Genomic DNA, 24,790 nt, shown 5'->3' with positions numbered 1-24,790 from the left:
CTTCCGCCCGCCCCGGGCTCGCTGCCGGCCCCGCCGCCCGCGGCAGGGGAGGGAGGGTAAGGCCGGGGGAGGGCGGGGGTCGCTGCCGGGGGCTGCCGGCCATGCGGCACGGGCGGGCCGGGGATCTCCGTCCTGCCCCGCTGGGCTGAGTGCCTGGGGCGGGGGCTGCCCGGGCGGGCGGACCCGAGGGGCGGCAGCGGGCGCGGCCAGGCTGAGTGCACCCCTGGCCCCATGCCGGCTCACGAGACTATTTTTCCTTCTTTTCTTTTCCTCCCCCCTGTCTCTGTGAGGACGAGCCCAGCCCTGGTGGGGAGCAGAAGAGAGGGCGGTGAGGCCTGCCCGCGGGCGGGGGCACCTGCAGCAGCCAGAGCCAGCCCGGGGCCCGCCGAGGAGCAGCGCCCGGAGCTCCGGGCGGAGAAAGAGCGCAGAGGGAAGGCGGGGAGGGCACGGAGCAGCGTTCATGCACACCCAGCGTCCCAGGGAACACCGGCACAGCCTGGCCGTGCACACCGCGGTGCTGCCGGACAGCGGGGCTGTGGTACAGCTGTGTGCAGCTGTGCACAGAGTCGCTTTCACTCAAAGGTACGAAAGGAAACAAAGCGCGTGAAAGGAAGGAAGCGCCGTCAGCACTCAGCAGCCAGGAGACCGCTGGGGACAGGGACCTGCCACTTCCGCGATGCTGCGCAGGAGGTCTGTGGTAGGGATTGCCAGAGCTCTTACTGCCTGCTTCCAATTTAGGAGATATACCACCCTCCTCTTACTCATTCCCTTTTCCACAGTCAAAGAGCATAAAGCACCAAATGCCTTCTACCGAGCAAAAGACAAACAAAGAAATGCAACCATCCAAAACCCAAGCCAAAGTGCATCTGGCTTGTGATGAATACTGGACCATGTCAGCTGGGAGTGAGAATTTTTCAGAAGGCCGGACTCCAGTCCAAAATGGACTCTGTCATTTGGAGTCTGAATATGAAAACAGCTTGCAAAACATTTTTTCAGGCTTCTGACAAAAGAGTTGGTCCTTCTTTTGCTCTGGTATCTAGGCTACATTGTGCAGGCTCATGCATATCACTGGTTTTATTCACATGAGTAATTCCATTTGAATTTGGAGCGACAACGTGTATGTGTAAAGTTACTCATATGCTTTCTGTCTCCTTTATATATTGAAATGATGTGGGTCTGATTTTTTTTTCCATTTGATGGTGCAGCCCAGTAACTGTTGGCATCAAGGTTATTGTGAACGATCAGTTATTATTGCTGTTTGTCAGCTGACACCTTTGTTTTCCTTGCCAGACTAAAATCCAGCTATTCCTCTCTATGCAATCTATTCCAGCTATGCAATTATATCATGTTTTTATGCAACCATCTTTCACCTGATGGTGTAAATTCATCTTCCCTATAAAAGATCTTTTTGTACTCAGCTTTTCCTCCAGTCATGACTGACAGTCATTCCAGTTGTGCCATCTGAGTCTTTCTCACACAAGTCTCTCATGACTTCTCCCATACAGTATAATCTAAATTCATACTCATTCTAACAGGGTATCTGGATGTTTTAATATTTGCCAGCTGGAACTTTGTATTATTCTCATTGCCAAATGCCCTCTCTTTCCTCCTTCATGTTTCTTCAAGCTACAGCTTCTAATATTCTCATAACCGTGTATATCTTCTCTATCTCATTGCTGTATGTTTGTCTAAGGGCAAAATGTCACGGGGACAAGAAAAACACAATGTCTATCTTCCATGAAGTGTGGCATTAAGTTTTAAGTGTGACTGAGTGTTTTATTAGATGCTTCTTTTCCTCAGTCAGGGAATATAAAGAACAAACAAGTAAAATTCAGTGCAGACTTTTTGTTTTTAATGGAAGATAATAGCTTTTCACTGATATACTCTCAGCTGTATATTCTAGTACCATAATTCGTGCCTGAGGAGAGTAGACAGGCTGAGCAGCCACTGACTCCTTTGTCAACCAGTCTTTCTTCCTAACCTAGAAGATTTTGTATATTAGTGTGAGTAGAGTCTCCCTTAGGAAATAAAGTATTTTGAAGTTACTTCAGCTGCAGGTCACAAGCTGTCAAGAAGATGCATTCAGTCACACCTAAGGACAGATTTATTACATTCAATCTCCAGGGCAGCTGCCTACTGTATCTTGAAAGAATCCAGCTAGTTAGTTTTTGTGAAATCCCCGAATGATGCCTTCTAGGAACACTGAAAACTGCTATTTCTGGGCAAAGGGGTGATGACCTGTGCATCGAAATGACCTGCTCCAGTGGTGACAGTACAAATTACTTCCAAGGAAAGGGTAAAAGGCCAAATACATCTTAAGACTGCCCTGCAAACATGGTGGGAATTTCTCATTTCTTTTATCATAAAGTCTGAGAACCAGGAGCTCTATTTCCTCCCTCTGTCATATCTAGAAGATGAAAAAACACCTGTTTGTCTCCAGTAATTTCTGAAGAGCCTCCTGCTGCAGCGACACTTCACAGCCAGGGTGTCCATTCCATTTTATGTGGTAAGACCACAACAGAGACTGAGTTGTGCCTATGGCTGGAGTCACCAACAGGACCCTAAATAAGATTTGAAAAGCAGATTAGGTTCCTGAAGTAAATAGCCTACTAAGGACCCTAAATAAATTAAACCCATACACACATTGATTACGAGCCTACACTTTTGATCAGGCTGGTGCCCTGGATTTATATATCCATAACGTGCTATACTTGTGCCACCCATGGATGTGTATTTAGAGAAGTTCGTTCTCAGAAACTTCATTCAAAATTGAGATACAGTCAAATGATTAATTGCAAATGTAAATTGTAATTAAAAGATTACCTGGGAAGATCTACTAATCAAAACTATATTAATTTTTAGTTTATTAAAAAGCCCCATTCTTTAAAAAAACCCTATCAAAAAACTAACAAACAAAAACTAAACAAAAAATCCCCAGCAAATGAAGTTTTAATTTACTAAGGAAACTAAGGTGGTAAAAATGCATTAATTTTCATCTGCACCATGAAACATATTTAAATACAGTGGGAAAGGTAATTTCCTGATTCATATGCTAGAAGTGTGTATAAAAATGTAACAATCCCAGAAATATTTTAAATACTGAATTTCTTTTTTCCAGGTACTTCCTCCTCTACCATTTTTGGGAAATAGATGAAATGTTTACTGTATTATTCTAAACCAAGTTTTTATTTTTGTATTTGTTTACTTAAAAATAAGAAATATACCTAGCATACAGAAAATACTACTGCATATATTTATATTTATTTAATAAGTTAATTTATTACTACTTAAGAGATCACTTTGTAATAGAGATGAAATAGTGCTACAAAGCACTAATGGCTAAAGGATTTTCATTTCTGGGTGAAAGCTTCCAGAAAAAACAAAAGACAATATATTAATAATGTCAATTTGCAAAATTTAATTTTGGAATGATACGCAAACATAAATTTATTATGAACTTCTAAAATTAGAGCTTTAATATTAATGTGATCTGAATTAAAGAAAAGCAGTATCTTGCCTGCAGAGCTCCAGAAGCAGGCAGTGAGCTTTTCTCTGGGAGAGATCGATGATGTTTTCGTCTGTTGTGCAGTGAAGGTGCCAATGCCCTCGGTGCTGTGGCACTGCTCACTCCAGAAGGAGCAGTTCCACACCGAGCCTTTCAGCGTATAGAAACTGTGATTATATGTGGCTGTTTCAGAAGAGTTACCCTCTTTAAAATACTTGTTCATGTCTAAAAGCATTTTGAAGCACTGAGATATCGCAGTGATAATGTTTATGAATACTGCCCTAAACTTGTTAAAATTCACCTAAGAGTTACTCAAAAGCCTCTCAGTTTTTTTGCCAGTTTTTAGTATGTCTGCTCTAAGCTTTATACAGACAACAGGGTTGTTATTATTTTACCTGAAAGTACCTGTCATTCTTGTGAACTCTGAAATCAGGATGGAGCTGTGTCTTCTGCTTTGATTTGCCATTTTACAAGTCCTCTTTCTGTCCTTCAGCTTCTCCCTGTAAGAAGCAATACCTCTTTCTGTTCCCTTCCTTTTGTCTTGACTCCTGCACTTGTAAGCTCAGTCATGTGGTAACTGCATGTTTTACAACACGTGGCAACGCCAGGCCCTTATTTCAGTTCAGAATTTTAATAGTACAGAACTGTCACAGACACCCTATGGTCCTAGAGCCATTCACACTTTCAGGTTGAAACTCTGAAGCTGAGCTTCTCTGAAAATTACTTCCTGTATTTTGAAAAAAAAAACCAAACCAAACCAAAAAAACCCCACCACAGAAACAGTTCAGGTTATCTTGAGTTTAGGAAAAAATAAAATAGCAAACCAGAGGATACTAAATTTATCACACATAGTGAAGCACTGCAAATAAACATGATATACTGAAAAAAAAGCCTTTTTCTCTATTCTAAACAAGTTGGGTTTGTTTCTAAAACTTGGTAAGGGCCTTGCAAGTCTCCAAAGTTTCCCCATTCATGCAGGCAGTCCCATTAAAACAAGACTTACAATAAAACCACTGCTAGAGCCAAGGTTTCTAGGATAAGTGCAAATGGGAAGATCTGATATTATTTTTGAAGAGCAGTAACACATCAAGTTGTCTAGCGAGAAAATGCAGTGTTCTGCCTTGAAAGGTTCAAGGCTTGAGTTCAGAAAACTGGGTCATTAACAAAAAAGCCCCAAAACAGAACAAGATCTCCTACTTCCCCGCCCCCCTCGCCCCCCCCCATATGAGTGGTTCCATATCTCATTGTATTCCAAAAGGCTTGATCATTTTAAAAAGAAAACTTTTCTGATCATATTGAAAACAGATGGAAATGAATCAAGGGGCCAGAGGTAGAAAAAAGCTTTAATGAAGATCTATTTAAGCAATACTTTAAATAAATAAATCATTTGTCTGAGAAGCCACATCTATCAGAAATATAAATAATTATATAATGAACATATAAACTACATTTCCTGAAGTAATTCCTATCTTGCTGCATTTCCTGAATTATTTGTATTATGAAACAGTAGTGAGGCACCATTAATTGATACACGCTCAGTGCTATAGTTACTGCACTAATTGCAGCTCTCCAGGCCCTCGACTCAGCTCCTCCAGCCCTTTAACAATTGGGATTGATTGCACAGGAGCTATTTTTAGAATGGAATGGCAGAAGACTTTGGAGAGCAGCAGACATTTTTGTGTGTGCTACAGCTGTTTCAGGAAAAAAACCAAAAAGTTGGATAAAAATGTTTAGAGTTGTCTTTTTGGATTTTTTTTTTTTTCCTGAAGTCAGAGCTTCCTATTGGATAACTGATATTGTATCAAGTTGAAACTGAGGTCAGTGGTGCATGACACAGGACATGGCTCTGTGACTTGTTCTCAGAAGAGGAGCAGCTTTTCTTTGGAAGTGGGACTGCTGAGGTTGACAGTAGATGAACTCTGGTGAGCTGGGTTCTATAGACAGGCAATCCGGGAGTCAAGTTTGCCGTTTAAAATACCAATGATGAAAGGCAAGATTCATGATTAACCCGGTGGGGTTTTTTCCCCAAGCCTGAAGTGGAGCAGTTAAGTGATTGTTAGGGATTGTAGGTCTGCTTCCAAGAATGCTTTAGCTGAGAGTAAATGGCCGAGATTCACAAGGGTCAGCTGATGCTCAAAAGGTGTCACTGGGAGGAGACACCCATTCAGTCCATCCCAGCTTGGCCTTTTGTTATCCCATCCTGCTCGCCTGCTTTGCAAGAGTTCAGCTGGGGTAGATAAACAACTGGACAGGACTTTGTTGCTAATCTGTTATATGAAATCAGGGCTGTCATCTTCTCTGAACATTTGTACAATAGGAGGCAAGGCTTGGAGGAAGAATAACAAGCAGAAATATGTAGGAAGAAGGATAACCAGCTTTATAACTGAGAAAAAAACCCCAAACTGCAAGGGGACAAGCCTGTTTTACCTCTGTAAAGTATTAGTAACTAACCTATCACCCTTTTCAGAGTAAATTATATCAATAGCAATAATACCTTGGCACTGTTACACAGCACTGCATCAGCAAATTTGAAGTGTTGTACTAAGGAAGTGACTGTCCCCATTTAGCTGTGGAAGTGAATGATTTGGCTGTGGTTGCACAGCAGTTTAGCAGAGTTAGGGAGATAATCCCTGTTTCATGCCTTCAGCTTCTTTTTCCTTTTCCAAAGGATGCCAGAAAGCATTATGGACCTACACACCTATAATGTGTCATTACTTCATATCTGTTAATTCCCCTGGACATGAGAAATGCACACCTTGGTAAATGCCACCCATCTTTGTATTCCTTCAGAGAAAACATACAAAGAATATACTTCAGTTTCTACAGTAATAGCTTACAATATTGGTTTGCATAAAAAAAAACTCCAACAAAATTGAAGTAGTTAATCTTGCCTGAATATGCTGCAAGAGATTCTCTAGCATCTTTTGGTCACTGAATATATTCCAGTCTTTAAAAGGGTAAATTTTAAGAGATTAATTGGATGGTAAATTAAGTTAGATACAATCATTTCATATTAATATGAAATATAACTAGCTTTTGTATCTAGCTTGTTTTACTGTAATCTTTGTTCTTCCTCAAATTACGTGAAACTTGCCCTGGACTTACACATTACCATCAGATAAATGACCATTTGAGCAGGTAGTGTGTGGTATAAAGACCATCCTTCTTTCCAGAAGATTTGATGTTGGCACTTTGCTGGCAGGTCCTTCCTTCAGCAGTGGCCATGTGGGAATGGCCACAGCCACAGTGTGGCTGTGAACTGGAGTGGCTGAATTTTGGACACACACCTTGCCTCTGCACCTGGGACAGCAGCAGCAAATTGGAGCAGTGATGGCTCTGCCAGTGCTCATCTGCTACAGTCGTGAGGGAGGAGGTGGCACCAATGAATTTGCTGCATGATCATTCTGTTGAGCTGTGACTGTCTCTGATTTTATCCACTGGGAAGTTAAACATACACCTGCTTAAACCAGAGGAGTTAAGGGTGTAGAACAGTGTACCTGTGGAAAACAGGCATTACTTTGCAGTGCTGAAGAGTTAACTAAGTGGCCATACTGACAGACTCTTCCCTATTGATTTCCATTCTGGGTTCTCAATGCAGCTGGAATCTGGCTTTCACTGAAAAGGCCTTGGAACTGGGAGACTTTGTCACCTCCTTTAGTGACAAGTCACCTCAGACACATTACCAACACAAATTCCAAAATTTGGCCTAATCTTGGGGGCTTTTTGGGTGTGCTTTGTAAAATAATCTGTGTTAAAATAAGCCACTGTTTTGAAAAGGATTAATAGAAGAATGTTTTTCTGGTGCTTGTGTCTTCACAGAACACAGTGACATCTTGTGGCATGGGAAGGGCTGGTGTCATTTTTTTCCAGATGCATCCTCATTTCAGCCAGTTTACAGATAAAAGTCTAAACAAATTCTGGACAACTGCTAATGCATTACTTCCATCTGTAATATTCACTCTTTCAAAAGTTTTTTTTAAGTACAGGTTTGTCTAAAGTACTCCTTTAGTAGTGAAAAAAGACCAAGCCTTGGTATTGCAAATGTAGGGTGTTGGAGCTTCATTTCAGTTCACTGATATTCCTTGGAAAACTTTCATCTCCAGGAATGTTCCTGTCCTAACCTCACTGATACAAGAATCTGAGTCAGAATTTCAGGTGCTTTACTCAAGTTAGTGTATTATCACAGATGGACAAAGTTGTCATGTTGATTTTGATGGGATTGAAAAGAAAACACAGTAACATTTTATCACAAGGTGGACACTTTTCCTTTTTCCCTATTTTTTTTTTTAAACTTATTTTTTGTCTTTTTGCAGACCAAACAGGGTTTAGGCCCTGTCCCTGATATTTTGGGACCCTCCTCTGACATGGCTGCCCTTTGCGAGTTAATCCTTGGATAAGATCCTGGTTATCAGCATGAAAGGCAGCGCTGCCCCCTGTGCGTGGGAAGGTGCCCGAGTGCAGCAGGCGCGTCCCTGTGACCGCTACAAGCAAGCCTGTGCTGCTTGCAGAGGCTTTGTTTATCTCTACGGAGGGCGCAGCAGCACCACGCTGAGGGACTTCTGGAGATACCACACAGGTGAGCTGGCCCCTTCTCTTGTATGGCAGGATTCTACATCCAGCCATCGTGAAATTGAGGATACATTGTACTTAACGTTATCCTCATTTAGAGTCTTTCTGTCACAGGGATGGATAAACTGCTTTTTTTCATTGGGCAGATGGGGGTGTTTGTTCCTCTTGTAGGTGTCCCACAATGTTTTGAGTTCAGTTCAGCTCCTTTTGGGTTTTTATCTTTTCTCAACCATAAATACTGAGTCATTTAAAATATCCTGGTTCTAGCAAGGGATATCAAAGAGCTTTCCTGACTTTATAACACAGAAATGGTTCATGCATGTAAAGGTGCACAAAGGAACACGTGAATACAATACCTTGTAGGTTTGTATTATCAATGCACTATCAAATATAAGCCTTTGTATTTTTTGACTTGATGTATGGTTTTCCCTGTTCAGTTGTTGTTACTGGAATAAACCAGAACTGTGCTGCACTTCATGCTCATGGAATTGTCGAGTTTTGATGAAGGTAACAATTAAAATACAAGCAGTAACAAGTATTACATTTAAATGTAACTATTACTCTTGTATTTAAATTTGCTAAATAGAAAAATGCATGTATTTAATTTCTGGGAGAGTATCTTCTGAACTAACAGAGAGGAAAGATGACAAAACACTTAATTTTGAGCAGCACAGCCACAGTCAAAGCCCACCTTTTCACCTTTTCCTAGCTGTTTATGTGTTGAATGCACCACTACCTTAACTTCAGCTTTGATTTACAGTGAAAAATGAATGGGAAATGTTGGATTGCTCAAGAGATGGTCCAGAAGAACTGGAAGAACATTCAATGGTGGCTTATAAGGTAGTAGACCAAGATTTATATTGTCCATATCCTGACATTTTATTTCCTACTATACAGTGCAATAAAATGCCATAGATTATTATGCACAGAAATACTATGCCCAGAAGGTATTTTTGTGTTGGTGCAGTTCTGGATGTAGCTGTACCAATGTTTGGGAATCTTTCCGAACAGAGTGACAGTAATTCAGCTCTGCAGCAGCCCCCTGGTTTCCTCAGCCAGTGCTCAGTAAGTAGCAGTAATACCAGATAAAGACCCTGGCAGCACATTCTCTGACTTATCTGTGCAGTTGTAACAGTTGCTCTGAATTCATTTGCATGATCATCCACGGCATAAAAACATTCACTCACTAAAGAACTCGTGTAGAAGAGGGACGGGGGAGTGAAGGAAAGTAAGAATTACAGCCCTGCCTGCAAGGGGAAGATAGAATTTAGGATATCAGCAGCTACAACACAATGAAATATTTCTACAAACATGCATAATCCAATATTACCTGAGCAATGCATCAAGAGAGCTCCAGATTCCCAGCCCTGAAGCTGCCCCAGGCTGACGAGGAACGAGTGGTTCTGAAATGCCGTCCCCGTTAAACGGCAGAATGTTCATCAGGGCTTCCCACTGGGAGAGAATAAAGAGAGAATAATTAAAAGTTGGTGGCTTTTTGGGATTAATTGTTAAAAAGATCATCACGTTGTTAACTATATTTTGCTGATAGCAACCTTTGCATTTAAGAATTGTTTTAAAAATTATTTTCATGCTATGTGCCTTCCTGTAAGCAACAAATATTTTTGCATTTTGCAGGGCAGACTGTATATTTTTGGTGGGATGGTGGATTCTGCTTTCACACAAGCAAGAACTCCTCTCTGGATATATGACATTGGTAGGATACACAACAGCCAGTTTTTTCCATGGGAAATTCCAAGTCCATAGGCAGTAATAAATAGTAAGAACCAAACTGGTTTCTGCTGCTTGTAACAGAGCCTTCCCTAAGCTAAGTAATGTGTGTAAAACTGTGTGCGTATTTTCCCCCAAAAATTAGGCTGTTAAGATATCAGAGAGTCAGTTCTTACTTCAATTAGAGAGTATTTTATGGGAAAATTTTATGTATTTTAAGGTCTCAGAATTGCCATTCCTCCCTCTCTCCTTCTTAAATTTACTATTTGATCATAAGACCTGATAATTCATGTATTATTTAATTTTTATTTTTATGCTATATACATTTTAAAAACCAAGCTCTTATCGAAGAAAGTAGATTAGTAATGTATATCTCATTTTGTACTTCTGCTGAAGAAACACAAGCTGGAGCAGGAGAAATCAAATATAATTAAATAAGGTGGGAAATTAACATCAACATTTTATAACACAGATTTTTTTTTCTCCTAAGAACAAATATTTGGGATCTCATAAGTGTATGTTCTAATAAAAACAGTGCAGCATTTGGATTTAATAGCAGTGTCATACACCATGGATTTTCCCTTTGGAAATCCTGTGTACAGTAATGGCTGTTATTTTGATGTCAGATCGGAAGGGGAGAGAGAGGCTCAGTTCTTCTTGTGCCAGTAAATCTGGTGTCCAGATCAAGATTTATGTTTCCTGGCTTCTTTTGCTACTTCACTATGTAACCTTAAGTCAATGGGGTTTTTTCAATCCTTCCTTTGTGTTTTCCACCAGTTGTCTGAGATAACCTGCTGGAAGAAAGAAAAGCCTCAGAACATATTCTAGGAGAAAGCATCTTATTACTCACAGTACTTATCAGTGGAAATTAGAAATGAGTTATTCAACATTAGTTGTGTGTCTAGCAGTTTCATAGTTATTATTTAAAATCTTTTGGCAAGAACAGCTTTAAGTAATGCAAGCTTGCACTGATTTCTCATTGTACCTCTGGTGCTGGGTATCTGATATTTCCTCTCCTTCACGGCGATCCCAGATCTGTGATTTCTGGCTGTTATTTGAGGGCTGTTTAAAGGACCTGTGAGAAAGAACAAGAAAGAATAAGTCTGCCATAATAAGGTGTATGTGGTAAGTAGAAGGAACCATACATCCATCAGGAAATCTGGGAGTCCTACGTGTTCATAAAGTGATGAAAATCATAGGTTATTTCTGCATTGCGAAATTTAGCTTGAGGAAACAGGAAAACAGTGTGGTACCTGTGTGATTCTGTATCAGATAAGGATAGAGGAAAACTGTTCAAAGTGTGTCTCCTGCTTGGTGCTGCTGTCTTAGTGGGATTTCTTCAGCCTTGTCAGTAGAAAACACCAGGACGAGACTTACTTGAAAATGAGCTGTGTAATTTGAACAATTACTGTGGGAGGAGTGTCCTCTTGTGGTGTGGGATCTAAACTGCACTTTATTAACTCAATCCCCCAGATTCCGCAAGATGGACAGAGAGCTGCAACGAACCAGCAGAGACGGAGGTAAGGAGCCAGGAAGTGGGGAATGTGTGAATCAAATGCCTGTTGCTTTGTTGATTAAACAGATTGCTTTGAAATATGTTCCCCCAAACAGTTCCAATCTCATCTCTTCAGAGACATGTGGCTATACTTTATTTCTTTGCACTTTCAATAACTTACGGCTTTTTCCTTCTTCAAAACAGTGTTTAAAAATACTGCTCTTAAATTTTAAGTCCTATATAAGAAGTTAAGTCTTCTCCTCTGCTGCTGCTTCTGTTTTTCTGAAATCCTTATCAAGAAAACTAATTTTAAATGGAGTATTGCAACCATACGTGAAGCCTGTGCTTTTAAAAGTAGGGTTGTGAAAACAGATTGGCAGCCACGCTAATACGTTTTGGAACGTGAAGTGCTGCAGCATTTTTTATTTCTTCAGTCTGAACACGTGGACTTACTGAGTTACTGCCACTTCTAATTGAAACCTGAGTGGAAGCATTTATGGCTTGGGCTTTTGAGATTGGTTTTGTATCACTACACATAAAGAATCACTAATTTTTTGCTACTGAAACTTCATCTTCACAATGCTTATATACCTTGAAATTACACCCAAAAAATTATTAAGACGTGACAGAGTTATCACTCTGGTTATGTGTGCTTGATGGAGGAGTCAAGAGAACGTTTGGGACTGCAGGGTTCATTTGTGGGGGAAAAAAAAAAAAAGTGTATTTCCAAGACAGACATTGCTGCTGATATGACTTAGTAGGTTTTTGTCTTATTGAACTGTTCTAGAGCTTTGCACCAGCTAACAGAAAAGGTCACAGTACAGTTGTGTACCATTCCAGCATGTACATCTATGGGGGATACTTTGGCATCAAGGGCATTTCTCAGGAGTTTTGGGCATTCCATTTTGGTAAGTTAAAAAAGCAGGATAAGGTTTTGATCCAGTGTAAAACAACAGCTGCAGCAGGAGAGCATGGCTTGCTCTGCTAAGAAAATTCTTATCAGTAGAAATGCTCTAAGTTAGTTTTGGCTTCTCTTTGACAACATTTAGTGGTAAGTTCTGTCAATTCAATTAATTGCTGGCTGAAATTAATTAGACTATTACACTGGAAGAAGTTTTGCAGTATTTACCAGTTTTACAGGTGAAAATCAGGGAGAATGTTTGTTTACTATTCACTAAAATTCTTCAGGGATTACCAAAAACCTTCAGATGCAGCAGAGGCCCTGATTTCAGCCTATTAATGCCATCTTTTGATCTCAAATCTCCAACTGACCACGGGGAGCCAAACCTGACAGGAGATAGTTTATTAGCATATTCATTACCAGTCTGGTCATTGCAAACCAGATGATTCCCAGAGATTTCCTAAATGCCTAACTTGTTATCTGATGGCCATTCTGTCACTATTTTGAAACAAATGATGGGTTTATCTCATCCTTCCTTCCCTCACAGGGAGAATAAGCAGAGACATTAATGAATTAATGTTTTTGTTGACTGATTTTTCCCCTCTAACAGCCAGGAAAGTATCTTTCTGTGTCAGAGTTAATGAACTGACAAAGTCGTAGGAAAAACTACTCTGTAAATAAAATTTCCATGGCATCTGTCACAAGGCATCTGACATTTTCATTAAAAGTTTATTTCAAAACCGATTTTTTAAAATGCACATTTTCAGTGTCAGATTTTAAGCTGTTAACTCATATTATAATAAGCTTAGAGCAGAAACCCTTACTCTCCAACTGAATAGTTACCTCCTCCATGAAAGAAATCCTTTTTCAAATGGTCAGGTAAATTTGATCCACCTATAAATCAGTATTTTTGTTTCAGATACAAGGAAGTGGTTGTGTGTCTCCAGCCCCAGCCACAGCAGCAGCCCCGGAGCTCGGCACGGCCACTCGGCTGTGGTTTATCACACAGCCATGTACCTCTTCGGGGGGCTGATGGGGCTCACTGAACAGAGGGACTTGTGGAGGTGGGACTTTGGAAGCAGCAGCTGGTCCAGCATCAGAACAAGGTAAACTATTCTATTGGTTACACTTAAAGAGCAGAGAAAGAGAGTTAATCTTACTATTTGATACTGCATGCAGGCAGAGAGGGGGACGATGCCCTCTTGGTAATTGTAGGGATTGTTCAGATCAGGATACAGTGCTGCTGCCATCCCTGGGGCTCCAGTTGGCTTTGCTCGGGAGAGCTGTTGGCAAGGTGTTGATGCAGCTGTCAGCAGTGTAATTTTGATGTCCCAATGCAGCTGTTCAACAGTCATCTTTCTGAGTCAAAAGGAAAACAGAAGCAAAAATCAGTGCTAAGTTTCTTGTTGGTCTCCCCTTAACTGCTGGTTTCTCTTACCTTCAGCCAAGGACCTCCTCCGGTGGTAGGTCATGCTTCGATAGTCTGCAAAGACTCTATGCTGGTTTTTGGTGGAGGGATTTCAAATTCCAGCCCTAATGATGACCTCTGGAAGTATCATTTCAACACACAGACATGGAAGAAGCTTAGTAGTACTACAAAGGGAAACTTTTCTCCTAAAATGTATCACTGCATCTTAGGAATTGGTGCAGATTTCCAAACTACCTCAGGTTTCACTGATACATTCCCCAGCCCCTGGATGAGGGAGCAGAAGGACCATCCCCAGATGGTGCCCATCCTGAGGCACTCTGGCTTTTGCAGCTACTTCCGCCCACAGCCCACGGAGCGGAGCAACGCCATCGAAATGAAAACCTTCAGCCTGCCCCTGGAGCCAGCAGAACTCCCTGCCTTCCAGTCCACTTCAGAGGCAGGACTAGGCCCAAACAGAGACAGGAGCTCTTTGTCCAAGGACAAATCTCTCCATCTCTCGCTCTGTTTGGGAGAGGCTTTTGCTGCTGCTGAGGCTGTGGGTGAAGAGGAGGGAACTGACTGCAGGTGCACGGCTGCGGGGGGTGAGATCAGCAGGACCAACACACTGCTGCTCATCGGGGGCAAACCTTTGTCCAGCTTCTCTGAGATCTCCTTCAGGCAAATGGAGTTTGATTGCTTGTGATTGCTTTGCTTGCAAAGTGAAAGAATAAATTTCCACCACCGTGGCAGTAGGTGGAAAACCAACTGCTTGCAACTGTCTTCAGCTTCCTATCAGCACGCTGGGGAAAAAAATAATTAAACCTTCTCATACTTGCTGTGAACAGATTTTTTACAATGTTAACAAAACCCGACATATATTTAAGTCACAACTTGCATGTAAGTTGTGATTTCTGAGAGGAGCTTGTTGGAATGCTGCTCTTTTTGTTACTTTTCTCCTGGTCACTTCATATCCTTTCAAATTGCAGCAGCCAATGCTGCCTTGAAAATCAGAACTGCAGTAACCCCTATGGGCTCCACAAGATGCCATTTCAGGGGCAAAGCTTGCTCGTTTTGCACTGGCATAAGAGAGAAATACAGTCACATTTGAGGGATTCAATTAATCTTAATAGGAACATTCTGTAAGATTTTTAAGATTTTATTTTCTTGAGTGTTCTTTGCACAACATATTTGCAACATGAGATGGGCTACAACAAAGGAACTCAACAGACAAATCAGCAACTGAATTCTAGATGATGTTCAAGGATTGTATATAACCTTGAGGAATTGAAACAATGAGTGCCCCCTGAAAATCATCAGCAAGGACCAGAGGAAGGGCACTATACCTGTAAGAAAAAAGGATTTGCCAAATGAGTGTTAGCTTTTATGACTGAGCACAGAATCAAAAGGGTTTGATTTCCCATGGCAGGGTGGGGAGAGAACAGAAAGAGGAGGGCTTGAGAGAGTGACACAAAGCATGGGCTGTTTTGACTGGTAACTCATGTTTTAGGCACAAAGGGATTTCTGCCTTCCCAACTCCATCTCTGTTTTGCCAGCCTAGGTAGTACTGATTACACATTTCCCCTCTATACTAATAAATTCTGAGTTCATGTATGGTTTTTCTTTGCTGTAAAGAAAAAGTGCTTGTTTTGCAAGGTAATATTGTCCAGTATTCAAAGCATTTCTTTCCATAGAAGTTACTAAATACTAGCCTTCTGCTAGAACTGCAGCTGTCTGTAAGAGCTGCTGGTGTCTGAAATTACTGGAAAGTGTAAGTTAATACTTCCAAATATTGAAAAAGATCACTTTTCAAAAGTTTCATAAGAATAATGACTTTCAAGTAATTTACAGATTTCAAGAATATTTACAGATACTTTCATCATCTCTTCACAAGTAGCTGTCACATGAATTCAATAGGAAAATTATAGATGGATTTGCAAAAAGCTGCTTGTTTGGACCATCCATGACCCTTATCTGGAAACAGAGAGGACTGTACACTGCCATGTGAATAAAGCCTGCTCCATTTCCTATCACTGTGTGTTCATTTTCACCTTTGTGAGTCTAAAATATGTGTTTGTATTTTCAAACTGAGCAAAGACCTTACCTTTCTGACCAAGGAACACGATCCTGCAAGCCCCAGTCATTTCCTTGCACTTCGGCCGGCTTCGAGGACTGCCCAGGCTTTGAATTTCTCCTCCAAGAACAAGAATTTCCCAGTTGGAGGAGGTTTGTTTGGAAGGGACATCAATACAGTGACTGAGCTGAGCATGTACTCAGCACTGCAATCTTAAATCAGCAGCTTGTTTTCCTTTTGCTGACTGACATGTCTGTTTTGGCATTATCCTGAGAGCTGCTGTAACACACAGCCTTTTATCTGGGATTGACAAGGGAAGGAAATTTAACTGGAAAGGGCAACAATAAACCAGTGATTTTTCCAAGTCACGCAAAGGCCTCCTGCCAGGTAGCAGTTTCCTGGGGATGTGCAAGAGCCCCAGGAAAATGCCATCCAGCCTCTGCCATTCCTTTCTTCCTGCCCCCTCAAACTCTCTTCCCTTTGGCAGCCCCACGAAGGGTTTAACATTTACTCCGAGCCAACGCAGGCGGGACATGAGCCAGCCCAAAGGCAATGGCTTGGAATGGGCAGGAAAAAGCAGCTTGGAGTGTGCCCATCTCCCCCGTTCCCTCCCTGTGTGCCAGGTCAGGTGGGGGCACCAGCAGTGGCAGCACCACACCCACTCCATCACCTAAAAGATCCCAAACCTCTCGAGCCAGCCCTAAGGGCCCCGCTGTTCCCTGCCCCTGTACAGGACACGAGTGCAGGGGCTCGGGAAAGGCCTGGCACGAGAGATGGGGGCTCAGGGCTGGCCTGTGGGAGGCTGAGCTGCAGCTGGCCCCAGTAATGCTGTGCAAGGGGAGAGAGCCCTGATGCTGAAGTGGAGCTCTGTGCTCTGTGCTTTGCTGAAGCCACTGGAGGCTCTTTCTCCCCTTCTGGCCATTCCCAGGTCTCTGAAAAACAAGGGTGAGCTCAAGTTGGAAGGGAAGGAGTTTGGGATTTGAAGTGACTGTATCCCACAGGAGTGCCTGGCACCTCAGTCCACTCTGGGCATGCACGACCCATACTTAAGTGCTCTCCAGTGTCAGGACCTAGGGACACAATTCTTGCTCACACCATTTTGACACTTCCTGGGTCATATCCCCTTTCAAAACTCAGTCAGTGCTATCAGCTACACCCACAGGGTTCTCAGAGCATGTCAAATGGTTTCACTCCTCTTTTCCCACCACAGTCACCTTTTCAGAGAGAGAGAAAAGAGCCTTCATGGATGTGCTTATGGTATTTCTCCATAACTGTAGCAGTTAATGAGAATTCATCCCAGGCCCAAGTGAGTGACTAAAAGCTGCTGCCACCTGAAAGCTCGGTGGTGGCCTGCATGAAATAATGAATGGAATTACTTCAGCTAGTGGCAAGTATTTAGAAACAAAACAAACCGCACCATTTTGGCTGGGACTGAAGGGGCTGCCTCTGAAGTTGGCTGTTTAGAATGTCTCTGAAAAGCAGGGAATGTTGCACGTATCTGATATGCTCACAGAAATTCAATCCATAGAACAAAAGCAAAAGGATGCAGCATTCTTGGCAATCTCATGTGAGACACAAGATGCGCTGTTGTATCATAAATTGTATGTAAGAGAACAGATTGATCAGCGCTAAACATCTCAATAAACTCATTGTCCGTAATTAAGATTTGGTTTCAGAGCATTAAAATGCATAAACGGCAGAAATGTTTTCTTCTAAAATGCAGATATTCAAAGAGGGTTTTTCAGTTAATAATAGAAAAACCTAAAGATTTCATTCTTTTGAGTTGTAAGTGAATTGGTAAGAACAATTCAGTGATTTAGTGGGATCACAGTTTGAGCTATACAAAAAATTATGCCACAAGAGAAATTATTTCCTATGGGCTTAGTCATTAGGATGGAATAATTTCTCTTCCTTTTGATACTTTCCAAATAGTTTTTGAGAAATGAAGATGATCAAATGGTTTAGTTGCCCTTTGCTGCCTTCTTTAGCATTTCCCCAAAGTCAGGGCTTGGGAGTAGTTTCCTTTAAACAATCATTAGCAATACTGTACTTGAAAACACAGCCCAGTCCCTTGCTGGAGACAAGAGCGAGGGTGCTCGGTTAACTGGACTGCACTGGAACCACACTGGGCAGCTCAGGCTTCCCTTCTGGGCACACCCCTCGGGACTCTGCTGTTCAAAGGCACTGGACACCTGACAGTCCCCCCGGCCAATCTCAGCTCTGTTGGAAAAAAAGCCATTTCATTCTTCAGCATTTACCTGCAAGCTTAGTGCTGTCCCAAGTTCTGCTTTAACTGACAACGGAGGAAGTTTGGAGCAGCAGCCCGGTGTCCCAAGCCCCAGCTGACCCACCTCTTACTGCTGTGCTGGTGTAACGCGGCGGGGCTGAAAGATGACTCTGCGAGACTTTTGCACTGACATGGTGTATTTAAGACAAAACTACAGTATAAACATTCCAAGACTGGGTTGAGTGGACTACAGATCTACTTGTTCCCATGTACAGTTTCAATACAGATCTCAGTGCAGTGCCTAAGACAGTACATACATCACCAGTGTTGTCAAACAGAAGCAAGAGGGTGCACTTCGTTTTATAAAAAACCCAACAAATAAATTATACATTGAGAGCTATTGCCAAGTTTTACATATAAAAAGTAAAAATACAGTAGTTAGTGCGGCTTTAACAAAACAAATCTAGCTAAAAAAATATTCTTATATACTTCAAAAATAAGTTTGTCCAGTTATACAGGTAGGGGAGGGGTGTGTGTGTTTATGGAGCAGAGTGCCCAAGCGAAGCAGTCAAAAGGAGGTGAACTGTGCAGGAGAATCCTGTGGCTCCGGGCTCCGTGGGTGTGGCAGCGCCGCAGGGCAGTGCCTGCTCCTCACAGCCAGCAGGAACACAGAGCCACTGTGACACCGAGCTGGGCCCTGGCTTCAAGGGGCCGTGCTGAGCACCTGCATCTCCCCACAGCACTGCCAGGAGGGCCCTGCACTCGTGTCTGTGGTGCCAACACCCGGAGCAAACACACCCAGATCACACCCGTGTCACTGAAAGGCCTTTAGCACGGATTGGTCCTGTTTTTTGGTCGAAAAGTTATGATTGTCCAGCTGCATTTGAAAGCTGTGACATTACAGTGTCTAACAGCTACGTATATATGTATATAGATACTACAACTTCCTGAACTCAGGAACACTATGTGCCCAGATAGAGCTTTAAATGCTAGCTGGCTGTGGAACAGAGCTGCTAACACTTCACCAGTAGATTTGGGTTGTACCAGAATTATGTTCACAATGTGAAAAATACATCCAGTGCTGTTTGTGAAGGACACGCTGATCCCAACAGTAAGTCTTTGCTTCATGAAACAAGAAGGAGCAGGGTGCAGACAAAGGCAGAACAGGCAAGGACTGAAAACAGTTTGTATAGACAGACCCACACATAACTGGGCTGTTCATCTGAACTCTTCTAACAGGGCTGCAAATTTTCTTGCCAAAGTTGCATCCAAAAAATTGTCCAAAACATTGCTCTTACACAGCTGTCTTTGACAAAGTATGAGTAAAAATTAAGTTTAAAATCAAATACATTCAAGCTAATTCATTAACCATGACTGATTAACAGGTCAGTAAGTAATTTATGTTATATGACTTACCTAATACTAAACTCTATTACCACTGAACTAAAGAAGAGATTCCCTTAATTCTGGTGTAAGAAAGCCTCAACTCCCACATTTTAGTGCCCATTTCCTAAGCCTGTAATTGCACACAGCACATGCAGACTCTGATGGTCTTAAATGAGTAAGACTGAAATGCATCTCCTCAGGTTAATCAGTTTGAGATAAGGGCTAGGATGCTCTTGTTATTATAAACACCAAGATTTTTATAAAACCTTTTACTCCAATCACAGAATGTGACTAGAGTAAAGTCACTTTTACTTTTAGAGCCAATCACTTAGCATTCATTCATTCATTCATTCCTGTCAACTGTTACAGCTTTTAAGTGGTTGGCAGACCTGCCAACATCCTGACATCAGATTCACACAAAAGTTTTATTTATAGATCTCTTTAAATAAATACCGAAAAATAGACTTTAAGAAAACACTTGGACCCTACAGCCAATCAATCAATAGTACAGCAATGGTAAGAAAATCCTTTTTCCTCAGTAACACACAGGCATTAATTAATACTTCATAACACTAACTGTAGGAACAAACTGTAGGAAAATCCCTATTTGTGATTGACAAAATGCAGGTGATGAGTAATGCTGTATTACCTGCTAGTCAGTCATGCTGTAACACAGTATCCCTAGCTGCAAGGCAGAACAGTGATGCCAAACTGCAGCATGTTCAGATCACAAACCTGTGTCACCTTGGTCTTGCCAGGCTCCTTATATAAGCAATGATTTGGGTTAGCTAAGTAAGCTACCTCGAGATAAATGGAGTCAGTATTTGCTCACAGTATCAGATATTGCTGGGAAGAGTTGTGTTTGTAGCCCCAAATCTATTAGAAATTCCAAGTTCCCAATTTACCAGTTGAAATGTCTGCATTTTTATGTTAAGTTTCTGAAAATCACGGAAAGCCCTGCCCCTTTGAAGTTTCTCTGTGTGTGCACCTGTGTAATTACAACATTCCCCTCCAACCACTGCTATCTTGACCATGCTGAAATAACAGCTGGTTATTTGGAACCATTTAGATTTTAGGGGACACACTCACCACACGTTATTTACTTGTTACTTGCTGTGATGGCTCGGGAGGAATCTAAGGATGGTATTCAACATGCAGTGCTGGAAAACTGTAAACTTCTGTTATTCCAGTTTTGGGAGGCATTCAAGATGACAGTTCGCAGAGCTCCTGAACCCAACGGGAAGAGTCAAATATCAAACATGCCTAAGAAAATGCTACTGCATTCTGTCTATTTACAAACCCAACACATGTAGCTGGCGAATGCCAGCTCAGCTGCTGAGCAAACAGATGAATAGCAAGTGCCAAGTTTCCACACACAGTCCTGACTTTGTGCAGGAAGCAGACTGTTGCAGCCATTGCTTCCCTTTTCCTGCAGGAACTTTGCTGGCAACTGCATTATTAATCCAGAATAAGACATTTGATACTCAAATTGGGAATCTTCTACCTTTTAATAAGCAGTAAGGCTCAGACTTAAAAGTATAAAAAAAGCCAATACTCAACTGGAAGTAGCACTGAGAGAGCTGAAGGGCTGGGAGCAGGAATGCTGCGCCTGGTCCGGGACAGCGGCTCCACTCACCCGGCAGTGCGGGAGCGGGACCTGCCTGCGCTGCTCCGGGGGCTGGCTGGAGGGGCACCCGCAGCACCTGCCACCAACCCTGACATCCTGGCTCTTGAGGCAATGGCTACAAATCACTGCCTGCAGAGCCGCTCTGGTGTGTCAGTCCAACAAGCTTTCTCTGGTCCCTACATTTCTCTATTAAGGCCTTGGGGGTTTTGAGAAGTGGCAGTGGGCCATGTAAAATCCACACGGCTTCTCCCTTAACACTCATTCAGCATCTTGCAAAAAAGAGCACGAAAGTAACAGCAGCATGAATGCCTTGGTCTGAATGCAGCAGCCTTGCTGGGCCCAGATTACTTGCACAACCCATAGTGGTTTGGTCCAAACCTCTGTTTATACTGAGACGTGCACACAGCCAGTGGGCAGAAATGAAGTTGTGCATACAGGTTCCAGAACCGATTTTCATATTTAAGTTTGTTTCTAAGAACACATGCATACAAATATCTATAAACAGCAGCACTATGCAGAAAGCATCCTCCAATCCCAATCATAGGTACAAACCTCTTCCTAAGAAAGATCCCAGTTGTTTCATCTGTGCTTCCCTGTTAGATGTGGGACTCATCATCTTTGTTTCTCCTCCCTCTGACTCTGCATTACTTTTTTCACAGGCTGTATCCCCAGGGTCCATTTGATGACACTGCTGCCCAGGGCTCAGATGATCTCTGAATTGTACACAGTGTACCCCAAGCTTCACCTGAGCACCCAAAGACCTTCACCAGCTCTGTGGAGTGTGTGCTCTTACCTTCCTTCTAGAGAGAAGTGAATTGCTAACAGAAATTTTTCATCCTTTTTTCTTGTTTTCACCCTATTCTTTCTGTTATTTGTTCCACATGTAACTATCAGATGATGCTTGGAACAGGATTCAAAGGGGTGTTAAGAACTGATCTAGTTGTACCCTCATACTGCAAAAATACCTGGTAAGTAATCCTGAAGCACAGCATCTGGAAAAAACACCCAGAAACAGCATGAAGAGAAACAAGAAAATTCTTTTCCTTTCTAGTCCTAGAAGACAACAAAACTAATCGATAAGCAGTTCCTGAAGTAAGGTGCACTCACTCCTTCACAGCTTTGGCTTTTAAAACACACAGATCTCTAGTCTAAAATGCACGTATTTGAGTCATGTAGGAAATAAAATGATCAGTGTCAAATGTGGGACTTCTGCTGTATTCTGCTAATGCTACAAGCTGTTTGGCAGGTTAATTTGCATTTTCCTGGTTGCAATGAGCAGCAGCTCAAATCCAGTCTACGTAGCTGGTCACTGATGGGACTAGATTTTCATGCTTTCCAGGTACTGTAACAGGGTGTGCAAGGATTACTAAGGGGGTTAAGGCCAAAAAGGAGAGTATGTGTTGGTAAAACAAAGGAAAACCAGAGTGAATAATTACACAGAAGAAAATGTCCTTGGCTGTATGGGACAGTGACCACTGGAGAGCCCTGTGCACGGCACAGCCACGAGGTGGCCCTGTGAGTTCTCCTCATCCCTGCGCTGTTCATTATTCCACAGCCGTCAGGGCCCTGCGCTCACACCCCACAGCTCCGAGACACCTTCCAGCAGCACCAGAGCCAGCTCAGGGTAAGGAACAACTAACCCAGCACGAACAGAACACAACTATTTTCTTTTCCTCAGTTCAGAACTAGCTCCAGTGTGACATTTCGCTTCTCCTGAGGGAGAAGATCAAATGTGCATGTGGTTTTACATCCCGGTTCAGGCTGCAATTCCAGTTAGATTGCAATAAATGGAAAAGTCTCTTCCTGGATCCTGGCAAACCAGCCGGCTGTCTGACTCCCGTTCAGCATGAGTTTGATCCCAAGCAAGTCTTTTGTAAGGATCCCTTGGAGATATGTTAGAAGATTTGAGTTTTCACAAGGTGAGAGTTTCAGAAACTCCTTCTTCTAGAGTTCAGTGGTGAGCAAACATTTTGTTCTTATTGTAGCATCCTCAGTAACTGGGCTAAAGAGGGGGGAAAAAAACAAGGCTCTGTAAACGCACTCCTCCAGAAAGGTTTGCCACGATGTACTACAAGAGATGAGTATTGCTTTAAAGAGCATTCATGGCTGTTCCCCTTGTAACTTAATGAGACAATGGACAAACTTTCCTAATGGACAACTGCAGAAGAGCAAACCGAATCAAATTCACACAGTGCAGCAGCAGCACCACTGCCATTCTTTTAAGATGGTCACTGCAAGGCCTGATGATCTCGCCCATCATGCTGCCTCACCAGCATGGCAGAATGGAATAGCAATGGAAAAAGCCTCTACCAATCTGGTTTTCTGACACCCTTTCAGCTTGGAAATAACTGAGGGGCATCCCTCTTCACCGCCACCAATCCTCTGGAAGGTACTGAAACACTGTAAAGAGATTTCTCAGAAAATTTTTCTGTACCATAACTTTAGTCCAGTATTGGAACATGTGAGCAGATAAGGAAAGAAACTGAAGTGAAATTATAATATACACACATCAGCTTATTTGTAATATTTCAAATGCTATAAAGTGAGACAGAACCACAGTTTATTAGCACAGCAGAACAAGGCACTGTGTCTAAATGACTCCTGTAACTACGTCAGTGGAAGCAATAAGAGTGCCCACACAGACTTGTGGAGTGAGCTGAGGAGACCTCACCTCGCAAGGACTTCGGGTGTCTGCTGGGATGGTGTCAGTCCAGCTGAGGACATCAGGGTCTCCGTGCTGCCTTTCACTGCCTTCAAAGATAAGGCAACATTATTTCCCAAAGGCCCGTTGGAAATCAGTCCCGTCTGAATGGGGGAGAATGAAAGAAGAAACTCAAAACACCTGCCAGGATGCTAACTTTTCAATATGATTGAAAAGAAACACCTGCTAACTTTTCAATATGATTTACTTACAACTGGCAAAAATAGGATTCATTAACCTCCAGTCTGGGCTTTACTAAATACAAGTTCTTTAAGAAGTTTTATGGCATTTACCTGCAGTGCAATACAGCAAAAATGAAGTTGAACTATCAACAGGGTATGTTGCCTGATTTACTCCAGCTGAATTAGTTTGCTTTACTTTTGATCTGGTATTTTATAGACCTTCAAATTATTAAAATTATATTGTATTTTACTATTTAACTTGAACTCCCGTTTCCTAATCATGACAAAAGCTTTCTTTTTCTCTTTGTTAAGAAATAGTCAAGTAACTCACTGGCACTATCCACCTCGGTGTTACAATGGGCTGGGAAGATACCTACAAAAAGCAAACAAAAGCTCAATGAAAAGGCTGAAAGTAGCTGAGAACATTCTCAAAATAGTATTGCCTCCCAAAACAACACTTCCCCCAAAACAATCCCAGATATTTGTCCCTCGTTAGCCTTTGAATCACACTAGTGATTAGCAGGAGATGTGGCACCCACTGAGCACAGAGCCAGACACTCACTGGGAGCAGTTTCAGCTCAGTGCTCCCTTGCAAAGGAAGGAATCCCTCACCTTTTAGTGCTTAACCCAGAGCACACAACTGTGAAGAGTTTAAAGGCCCTGCTTCTTCCCCCTCTCTATTGGTGCATGCAATGTAACTCCATTTTGCCAACACAGATTTTAAGAGATTTCTTTTTATCTATATAAAAGGGTTGATTTGTATTAAAAGTTTACTTTTCAAGTATTTATTTTTTGTGGATATCTGTATATATACAGACATATACACATGTACATACACCTTCCCATATAATTTCTGAAGCCTTATGTATCTCCAGAAGTGTGAGAAGCAGGCTGGCACTTGAAGGTCCTACTAAAACAGTACTAGAGGTTCCTGTGGCACAGATACAAATTCACTCTTCAGGTTCCTTCATTTCCCCTACAAAGCTGTAA

General features: G+C 42.1%; 2 protein-coding genes across 12 annotated transcripts in view; one reads left to right on the top strand and one right to left on the bottom strand.

Annotated features, from left to right (window-relative positions):
* On the top strand, positions 1 to 24,584 carry LOC116446271 (actin-fragmin kinase-like). 5 transcript variants are annotated; one of them, XM_032113744.1, is made up of 9 exons: positions 1 to 56; positions 291 to 690; positions 7,819 to 8,081; positions 8,835 to 8,914; positions 9,710 to 9,788; positions 11,276 to 11,322; positions 12,085 to 12,205; positions 13,118 to 13,304; positions 13,643 to 17,340. In XM_032113744.1, exons 3-9 carry the CDS (start codon positions 7,919 to 7,921, stop codon positions 14,307 to 14,309), a joined length of 1,344 nt encoding a protein of 447 aa, XP_031969635.1. In that variant the 5' UTR covers positions 1 to 56; positions 291 to 690; positions 7,819 to 7,918; the 3' UTR covers positions 14,310 to 17,340. The 5 variants fall into 5 exon arrangements, with proteins under 5 accessions (XP_031969635.1, XP_031969639.1, XP_031969634.1 ...); XM_032113748.1 differs by lacking the exons at positions 1 to 56; positions 13,643 to 17,340 and adding an exon at positions 21,577 to 24,584 and having other exon boundaries at positions 113 to 690; XM_032113743.1 differs by lacking the exon at positions 1 to 56 and having other exon boundaries at positions 117 to 690.
* The window catches only part of EPB41L5 (erythrocyte membrane protein band 4.1 like 5), a 55,121-nt gene continuing 48,412 nt past the window's right edge, over positions 18,082 to 24,790 (bottom strand). For all 7 annotated transcript variants that reach the window (XM_032113741.1, XM_032113736.1, XM_032113739.1 and 4 more), the window contains 3 exons: positions 24,132 to 24,173; positions 23,589 to 23,722; positions 18,082 to 22,919 (listed from right to left, as the gene is read on the bottom strand). In XM_032113741.1, coding sequence (XP_031969632.1) covers positions 22,862 to 22,919; positions 23,589 to 23,722; positions 24,132 to 24,173 — 234 coding nt within the window. In that variant the 3' untranslated portion in view covers positions 18,082 to 22,861. The remainder of the gene's footprint in view (positions 22,920 to 23,588; positions 23,723 to 24,131; positions 24,174 to 24,790) is intronic.

The sequence above is a fragment of the Corvus moneduloides genome, chromosome 7 (assembly GCF_009650955.1).
Source record: "Corvus moneduloides isolate bCorMon1 chromosome 7, bCorMon1.pri, whole genome shotgun sequence".
NCBI lineage: Eukaryota > Metazoa > Chordata > Aves > Passeriformes > Corvidae > Corvus > Corvus moneduloides.
Note: the sequence above shows the minus strand (reverse complement) of the source record. Positions and strands in the feature narration are given on the sequence as shown.

Coding starts and splice junctions, on each gene's coding strand:
- LOC116446271 (XM_032113744.1), top strand. CDS start 7,919: ATGAAAGGCAGCGCTGCCCCCTGTGCGTGGGAAGGTGCCCGAGTGCAG. Junction 9,789..11,275: donor TCTCTGGATATATGACATTG/GTAGGATACACA, acceptor TCAATCCCCCAG/ATTCCGCAAGATGGACAGAG. Junction 11,323..12,084: donor ACGAACCAGCAGAGACGGAG/GTAAGGAGCCAG, acceptor GAACTGTTCTAG/AGCTTTGCACCAGCTAACAG.